This window comes from Ptychodera flava, chromosome 8 (assembly GCF_041260155.1).
Source record: "Ptychodera flava strain L36383 chromosome 8, AS_Pfla_20210202, whole genome shotgun sequence".
Taxonomy (NCBI): Eukaryota; Metazoa; Hemichordata; class Enteropneusta; family Ptychoderidae; genus Ptychodera; species Ptychodera flava.
In genome coordinates this window covers 28,459,025-28,468,317 of record NC_091935.1, presented here as the reverse complement: position 1 = coordinate 28,468,317, position 9,293 = coordinate 28,459,025, and the positions used below count along the sequence as shown (strand labels likewise).

Below are 9,293 nucleotides of genomic sequence, written 5' to 3'. Positions count from 1 at the left end.
TCGGATTTAAGGTTGCCCTGCTCCGACTGCATACACTCCCGCCCACGTCCGCTGCCTCCGACCAGGATATACCGATGCTGGCTCGCGAAAAATAACGGATCAGGCTAAAACCCCACTGTGTACTATTTCTCGGTAAAACGCCCGTTTCTTTCGTTCATAGTCGGGTCATTATGCGTAGTCGACCGTCAGATCAGACTCGGCTAACGGTAGACTAGACGGATGATAGATAACGCATTTGTTATATTGAATGAAAAAAATACAAATTCAAGCAAATTGTAATGAAGCAACATGAAAAACGAACTAAAAACTTAAAAATGTCGTTCAAAGTGAGTGTATCCCCGGTCTCTATAGCATCTATTTTGTAACCTTGGTTCGGAGGTAAACTTGCATATGATGTTGTAAAATTTGTACATAGATGTGCTGATCTTGCGCTGGAGGAAGCTGTTTTTGCCGTCGGGTCTTTCAAAGTTTGCGTCAGCATCCTGTTCGCAGGATGAATTAACGTCTCTTACAGGATCTGATGCGTCGCTTCTTGAGAGTTCGAATCGGACACTCTAGGGTAAAGGTAGGGAGTTGAAAGGTCAGGCACGGTAACTTGACTTATTCTGAAAGGCAGAAGTTTATTCGAGCGGTTGGTGTGCGTTTGCAGCTTGTAAACTTCAATAGCAGTTTGTGTATAAAGCGAGATTCCGGCTAATGATATACAAGCAGACAAAGTGGATGTAACGCTGGTTCATCAATGGTAACTCTTTTGTAGTCCTGTATGACAGTTGTCGTGTTTTGATTGACAGCGATGTTTAACGACCGCAAGAAATGACCACACCTGTTGGTCCGAAGAATCGCGCTCACGCGCGCGTGCGCATCTGAGCAATATCTTTGTTGACACTGTGGTGTCAGGGCCCGGCCGCTAGCTTCAAACTTCAATCACTCTGTCGCGGTTAAAATTTTGTTGTGAGGGAGTTCAATCTAAAGGGTGTACCAAATCCGTGACTGGGTTTAAACGATAGAATTTTATAAACTAACTGACTTGACAAATATTTGCCAGAAGAGCCCCTAATAATGGAGAAATTAGCTGTTCCTTCATATCGTAAGCACCCCGAAGTTAAAAACGATTTTTTTGCGTTCAGCTGTAGTCCTTGAAACCGCCGTTTTCGGTAAAACAACGCAAAAATAACACTGTAACACGGATGTCCTGCCTCTATATAGAACAATTGTCGTATTGACCTTGACCATAGCGCCTGGTACAGAACCAAGCCCCCAAAACGTGCTATAAACGCACTCTGGGAATGTTAGCAACTCAGCCAGCAACGATGTGTTGGTACACAGCTTGAAAGGGGTTCTTGGCGGGGCTCTTAGCGGGAGCCTTGCTTTTAAAACATGCAAAGTTATTTTAAAGGTTGATTTCGCATTCTTTGTAAAAAAGGAGACAATGTTTTAAATGTATGAATGTTTGGGTATAAATGATTGACAGGTTGATAACCTGTTATTAACGCGGTTATGAGCTCCCCTTTCATATGGTAGCTCCAGCAACTTGTTACATAGAGACCAAAAATCCTTTCATCTCGCCCATTTGTCAACAATTTTACCGGTACTCTGCCATGACGTCACAGCTGTGATGTGACAAATCACACGCCTTGTCTTTTGTACCTAAATTAACGTCAGATCTGCCAATCATTTCCCACCAAGTCGTGAGCTCTAAACACACCAATCCATCTACTCACTCTTTTTAAACTCGGGAAATTACAGCGATGGTCGACGCCAGAATTTTTTGGCATAAAAATAAACCATACAAATATTTTTCGTTACAGAAAGCCATCATGGTGGTTAAAGACATATTATGAGATAAACCACTGCGCAAGTTACACAGGGTGTTGACAGCTCACCAACTTGTGGCAGTACCCGCTGCGGCTCGCTGTTGCCATCGACCAATCAGAAGCCAGCAAACGGTAAATCTAGAACTCGTATACTCAATTAGGCACCCCTAATTATACAATAAAGCGTAACTGAGACCAGTATACTATTTGGGTGGCCGCTGTTGAAACTGCAGAAAGTAGGCGGTGCGAAGACTGATACAAGTACCCACCAGTACCGTTAGTGGTAACCCCCGTTCGCTTACGTAGTTTTTCACCTGCGGCCGTTTGTTGTACGTCGGCGTATATGCTGTAAGGCCTTCCTCTTCATTGATCAGTCAAGCTTATTTCTGCTGAGTCCAGCATCGAAGTTGTTAGAGGGAGAGCGATCATGGATGCAGCGGTGACACTCCTGCGGGGACCAGTAACTGAGAAGGGCGCCCGAAAGCCAAAGTGCGCCCGGTGTCGGAACCACGGGGTGATATCATGGCTGAAGGGACACAAGCGACACTGTCGGTTCCGGGACTGCTCATGTCCGAAGTGCAACTTGATTGCCGAGCGTCAGAGAGTCATGGCGGCTCAAGTGGCTCTGAAGCGACAGCAGGCCGCCGAAGACGCTATAGCCTTGGGACTGAGGGCATGTTCACCTGGCGGTCCTTTCCCTATGCTGTCGTCTGCCCCTCTCTGGTCTTCAGAATCGGATCACATGGGTAGTTTAAACGACGACGATGATAGAGACGAGGACGATAGGATGGACGGTAAGAACCTAATTTTGAACGAATATTGACATGCTTTTCTGACTTAGCTAGAGTCATATCCACGTCTCATCCAAGAACTCAGGTTTTCGTCTCTTGAATTTTATTTGTTGAAGCATCGGCCACGCCACCATGATCCTAAACAAACCTATAAAACATCACGCCGTACTTTTTAGTTTACGCGCACTGAGCTATCGTCCTGAATTTTTCTCTTCGAAGAATTAGGGGATCGTTTTGCGATAAACTGGCGTTCGATTTGTGATTACACACTTACCATTGTCCGCTTGATCGGAAATAAATGAATGCTAAGCCCGTTGAGTGGCCGTTAAGAACTCGAGAAGGGTATATTTACTCACAGAAACACTGAGAAAGTGTTCTGTTCAACAAGCCTAGATTTTGCCATATTATGCTAGGTAAACGTTTAACACAATTATTTTTTTCCGCCAAAGGTTGAAACTTTTTCCGCAATTTCAATAAATGGACAAGTGATTGATTGTTGAAATACTGTTTAAATAACATAAAATATAAACTAAACCAAATATTCTGAAAAAAAACGGGAATTGCTGCAGTGTCTGTAGGTTATGTTCAACACTGCGTCACGGAGACCGCAATGCGACCGACCGGACAACACAGCATATCCAAAATGTCGTCTTCAGAAGCCAGAAATTGTTCTGATTTATTCGAACCACGCCAAATATCTGACAGTTAAACGGGGGAAGAGCACAAACGATACATTGAGGCTTGCCTCGCCATTGAAATGCCGGGGCATCACGCCATAACGCGAATACCAAACGGTTCGCGAGACCGGATTAGGCAGCCTGTCGGATTCTTTCACCCGGCAGTAATGATGACATCAGCTCGCGGTCGTTCCATCATCGCGCGCCAAAAATGCGACGTGTGACAAAAGCGAATGACAGTCGTTTTTTTTTTCTCGCTCTGCCGGGTTTCTATCTGCAGTGTCAATGTCTGGCCACCACGCAGACAAAAGAACATTGGTGGCATAACTCCATGCAAACCTATCATCATGACACAAAATGCATCGCAGCATATGGACTACTGGCAGAAATATCCCGGCTCTGCAAAAAGACCAATTTCCAGATATGAGGCAGAAAAAGACGAGTGTCTGTAAAATTAAAACCATTGCTTTAAAATATTTTTGTAGTTTTTGTTTTCATTTTACACCATAAAATTACTAGGATGCCCATACAAAATGGCCATGTTCAACATATTCAGAGTAATGTTTTATTATTCCCCTTGCAGTGACACTAAAACTGTCCTGATAGGTTTTTACAACAAATTGCGTCCAAGTCGCGTAACACCTCAATATCCGTATCAAATATTCACGAAATGTTTTCCCTTCAATTTCGAGTTCGTCTGAAAAATGCACCATCTATGCAGTGACTGGTTACTTCGATAAAACTAAGTCCTGGCGATTTCAATGCAGGTGGGTATAGTTTTAAAAGCTACATCAAACCGCACGACATGTAGGAAATACTCCTCGCCTCGAAGAGTCAAAATCATTCCTAGTTTTAAGTTGAAAAATTTGATCAAAGAAACTTTACTTGTTAAAGATAAATTTCATGGTGAAGTTTCAGTGGTTTTGTGTCCCAGGGGCACCCGTGTCACTCATCTATCACACCATAAGCAGTTCATTGGTTCATCTGACGACAAACGCGTCTCAATATTGTTCGATTTCAGTATGGCAGCCGGGGTCGGGAGTATCGCAGCGTACCTAAGACAAGCCGTATTAGGTCCACTTTTTGATCAAGTTCAAGTACCGAAGTTGAAATCGACAGATAGATTCTTTTCCCCGCCTTCAGTAGCTCTGCTGGAGTCGTAAGAAGTGGCAGCGATGAAATTGACAATGAAAGATTCGATTGAAATACCGTTCATGGTATGAAATCGCAGATCTCAGACAAGTGAAAAACCCTACAAACCAGACTTTATTTCATAATTTCTTTCAGACATTTCCTACTCTATATCAGTCGATATAGCCAAGAGAAAGACATTGTTTAGTTAAGAGTACATTTTCAATGTCACGCCTATCGCCAGACGCTATAAACTTCACACGGAGACGATGACAGGAACGTTCCAAGGTGAAGCAAAAAGCAAATTTTCACACAACATTGAAACAAAAAGTGAAACAAACGGTCCAACAGAAATCTCAGAAGTGATTGCTTTCAAAACTAAAGGGTACTGCGAATATTTTTTGTATCCGAATCAGGACGAATTAAGTTTTGTGCACGACTGCGAAAACAAAAAAAAACCACACAGAAAAACAACAGAGAAATAACGAATAGAGAACTCAGCAACTATGTAACTGGAAGTGTCGATATTGAACATCAACCTTTAATTTTTTACTTGACCAAATCATATCCTCATTTATTGACTTCTATCAGCTATTTTGCCCGATACAAAAACCGGTTTACACGACCTAAATGTTGACACACACGATGGTTGTCTATCAAAATTCATAACTTGTGACCGAGCAGGGCATGTGTACCTAGCCACTTCAAAATTTCTACAACCTCGACCAAACGTTGTTTACCAAACTCGATATGAATAAGCAAAGATATGGTCCCATCAAAATTTAGCTTGTTAGGGACAAACAGGCTTCAATTGTAGGTGCCACCAAATTTATCTTAGATTTGTTTCGAACGATTATTTCGGTCAACATGTTCATTTTAGTTTGTCATTTGCGCTAGTTTTCCTTACGATTACCGCAGACAACAAGAATCATATGACAGACTTGGCAGCTGAAGAGGACAATTGTTTGAACTAGCTACCCCCATCAAAATATGAAACTGTTGCGATATAGCCAAGCAGCGACTCCGCGCGATGATCGCTTTGAATATAGTTTTTAGTAGGAACATCGACTCAATCCCAACCGATTCGTCTCTTTGACAAATGTCTGAGAAAATCGGTGGAGTGAGCCACAAGCAACTACTCCAAGTCATCGTCAGCGCGTAATGCAGTAATGTATCACTAAAACCTAAAAAACAGTCGCCGGAACGAGTTGCAGACGAAACCGCCCGCGGAAATCAACATCCACGCCTCGGCTAATCGTTTTCTCGTGTATGTTTATTTCTTCTGTGGCGAACTGTGAAATATCAGTGGCCGGTATAGAGGCCCTGACTTGAAGTTTATCTCCAGTTATGTTTATTTTGAATTACGTCGGTTACCAATCCATTTGTCGTGATCTGAAAATATTTTTATACAGACAGCGAAATTAACGGATTCAAGGCTCGCGTGCTTTGTCTCCGACTGTTTAATTGTTTGACCCTATCGAATATTATAACTCAGCTTTGGCTCTTGGCCGATTTAAGTTCAGCGTGTTCTTTGCCCTATCTTGGTTACAAAAAACTTGTTCATACGATTGCCTGCTCGAATCGTACAATATTCGTTGGTAAGAAAGTCAGTAAAACAAGTCGGAATCGTTCCGGAGTTTGATGTGTTAAGAGAACATCGTGCATGAAAGGGTTGGAAGAGACTTTACCGTTAAATCCCACAAGTTGTACATGAACCGACTAAGTCTGTTCTGGAATTTGCAGAGTAAGAATATCGTGAAAGCCGAACCATCTTCCCAGTCGTACAAATTCTGATTTAAATGTGGAAGCAGCAAAACAAGAAATACTTTCCCCCGTCATATTATTTCCATAATATCTTCCATCTTTGCAAGCCAATAGCGCGAGTGACATGCTCAGACAACCCGGTTGAAACGGAAGGTATCACGAAACCACTGTCTGACACTGTACAATACCATACTTGTTCAGAAGCAAGCCACAATTGATCCGAGGTTTGGGTGTAGTCTGATATCAGTAATGTCAATAAGCTACTGTCAACGCTTCCAAGTTTCTACCTCGCCATCCTACCAGTGAAAACAACGCTAGATTTAAATATCAGAAAAAAAGTAAAGGAGCTTTGATCGCCAACGGGTGTGAAGGATTACACGTGGAGTTTTGGAACGGTCCTCACCGATGTACATGGGGCATCTTCCCAATAGTTTAGGGAAAATCTAACTAGAGTTTACTTGAAACGGTTGGCAATATTTTTGCTTCCCCGATGCTAAATTATTTCGTCAAACTCCCTGTATGAATCACGCCTATCCCGGTAGTTCTTGATTCACATTCCGTCCTGCACATTTTCTTTGAACAGACCGGCTACTATGTCGGCCATGTTGAACGTTGGCAAAAATAAACACGGCTTTCGTGTAGTCGGTATTGCACGGTTGTTTCACAGATTTTTAAAAACATTGATAGGTCTTATTGTTTTACGATGTTTTAGGACAATTTTCCATTCGGCGGTTATTAAGTCCTGTCTATCAGGCGATTAATATAAGCGTGAAAATGTGTAACGAAGTGTATGTTTGATATAGAATCCCAGTCAAAATTGCTCAACACGTATGGTAAGTATATCTTTCAGCGCCAAACATTCCTGCACTGAGACGCTATATCGAGATATTATTTACAAAGACGAGCAAAAACTTCATTTTTTATTTGTATGTATTTTTTTGTAACTTTATAGAAAACCAGAGACCGAACGAGGGGAGAAAATGCGACAAAGCCGATGATGATCGTGAATCACCCAGCACGACAAGCACGCCTGATGGAACATCAGAGTCAGCAAACAACAGAGTAAACCATAATAACTTCAACAACATTGCGACGGCCATACCACCTTTTCGACCCGGGAGACTGTCGCCCATAGAAATTTTAATGCGGGTCTTTCCGATGCAGAAAAGGAGCGTTCTGGAGCTCGTCTTACAAGGCTGCAACGGCGACTTGGTGAAAGCCATCGAACATTTCCTGTCGGCGAGCGACTCTGTCATGTTGACTGATCAGTCGTACGGTGGCAACTCCAAGCTGGGTGCCGGCTCAGCACCGCTGCGAACCCAGCCATCGACCATCCCGTGTTCGAACTCGAACTACCTCGCGGCTTTCCGACCGCCACCTCCGTCGAACGGCAAAGTGCCCATCGGCAGCGTCAAGTCTGCGTTCACGCCCCTGCCGTCACCAGCATCGACGATGAACTTGGCTTTCCCTCCGCGTTTTCACCCTTTCTCGGCCGAGTTCCTGTTCGGAAGAGCGCCCTTCCTGGCTCCGCCACGACCGGGAGACAGTCCGTACACCCAAACCACCCCACATTTTACGTTACCCGCACTCTTTCCGATGCCGCCACCTCCGTCACAAAGTAAATTACCTGCAACGAGCAACGGCATCATATTCAGTCACCATGGACTTGGCGGATGCTTCCCTAACTGCTCACAGTGTCCGCCGAAGCTGGATCTCGTTGAAACGGACAGTCAGACTTCAAATTCAAAGTTGTCTTCACCGGAGAACACTCCACCGATAACACAGTCGTCGCAAAACGACAAGAAATAACAGTTTGTGGAAGGAAATGGGGGAAAATCGGAATTCCCTCCAAAAATTGACTGCATTCCTTAAAAAACTTCGATAGTTTTTGTAAAATATTTCTTAAGTTAATATTTATATCGGACAAATGTTTCTTTTGACGTATTGGATTTTACTGTGTAATAGATGTTGAATTACCTGACCAGAAAAAAATAGAGAAGGCATTATTTTTACGGTGGACGGCAGAATGATGGACCATCACGCCGCCATCCACTCGCGCTCTCTCTCTCCCCCACGCACTGTGATTTATGCCCGTCACGATCTTGCGGAACCGAAATACACTTTATCGACAATTGTGACACCCCGTGTAATCACAATGAAATGGGTACTTAATGGTCCGGGCCATATCACTTTTCTATTGAGGGTTAATTGCCTCGTTGTTAGTACTCCCGATTGTAGGCTTTGAAATTGAAATTAAAAAGTCATGATTTAGATAACCTCTGACACGAAATTGCAAATGTTTTTCTCTCAGTCAGGCGCGCAACTTCGGTGGCATTGAACGAATTTGTGAGCAATCACAGAACACAGAATTGTTCGGGAGTTCAAATTTTACCTAACGAATCTCAAGCAGACATGATACCGCCTCGATACTGTGTACAAATGACCAGCTTTTTTCATCGTATGGAGTAACATGAGGACAAATTAAATATTAAAACTTCCCGATAATTTGGTATCTGTAAACTAAAGAAAAATTCATTCGCATTAAAAAATGATTTGTGCTTTTAATGTTTGTGGAGATGATTAATAAAGGTGACGTGAAATAATAATTTCATCTTCTGTTTCTGTTTTTAAGTCGTTTATTAATATTGTGAAATCGGACATACGTCCTGTGTGTGCCCTCATCATTTGTGTGACACGATCACTTTGATTAATCTGTCAAGTGGTGTGGACGGTCCCAAGCAACTGACAAACTTGCCTCATCTATAAGTCTGAAGTGGTTACAGAAATAACGAGTTGCGCCATTGGCTGCTGGCCTCTGGGTCGCTCACATGCCCCACAATGCCACAAATGCTATGTATCGAAATCGACATCGATTCAGAGACAGTCGTGTAACGCATTCCATCTTTTATTTCGTTTTAGGTTTTTTGCAAATATTTTTCCAACGCTAGCCCACGGCGACATTCATGGCTATGTTTGCCTTTCGCTTAGCGAGCTTTCTGCTTTCTGCTTAAGTCTATGACTCCGACCGCCACGTCGTTCTGCGCCGAGTCTGTATGTACAAAGGGCGAAGAATCGATGAGCGCGCCGCTTTTCCTGTAGCCCGCTTCCACGCTCGG

The 9,293-nt window shown here is 43.2% G+C and overlaps 1 protein-coding gene across 1 annotated transcript; it reads left to right on the top strand.

The window, feature by feature from the left end:
- The first annotated feature begins 1,987 nt into the window (after positions 1–1,987).
- Positions 1,988–8,783, top strand: LOC139138956 (doublesex and mab-3 related transcription factor 3, truncated-like). The gene is made up of 2 exons (XM_070707596.1): positions 1,988–2,608; positions 7,130–8,783. The coding sequence occupies exons 1-2, from the start codon at positions 2,242–2,244 to the stop codon at positions 7,984–7,986; spliced, it is 1,224 nt and encodes a 407-aa protein (XP_070563697.1). The 5' UTR covers positions 1,988–2,241; the 3' UTR covers positions 7,987–8,783.
- The last annotated feature ends 510 nt before the right edge of the window (positions 8,784–9,293 follow it).

Coding starts and splice junctions, on each gene's coding strand:
- LOC139138956 (XM_070707596.1), top strand. CDS start 2,242: ATGGATGCAGCGGTGACACTCCTGCGGGGACCAGTAACTGAGAAGGGC. Junction 2,609..7,129: donor CGAGGACGATAGGATGGACG/GTAAGAACCTAA, acceptor GTAACTTTATAG/AAAACCAGAGACCGAACGAG.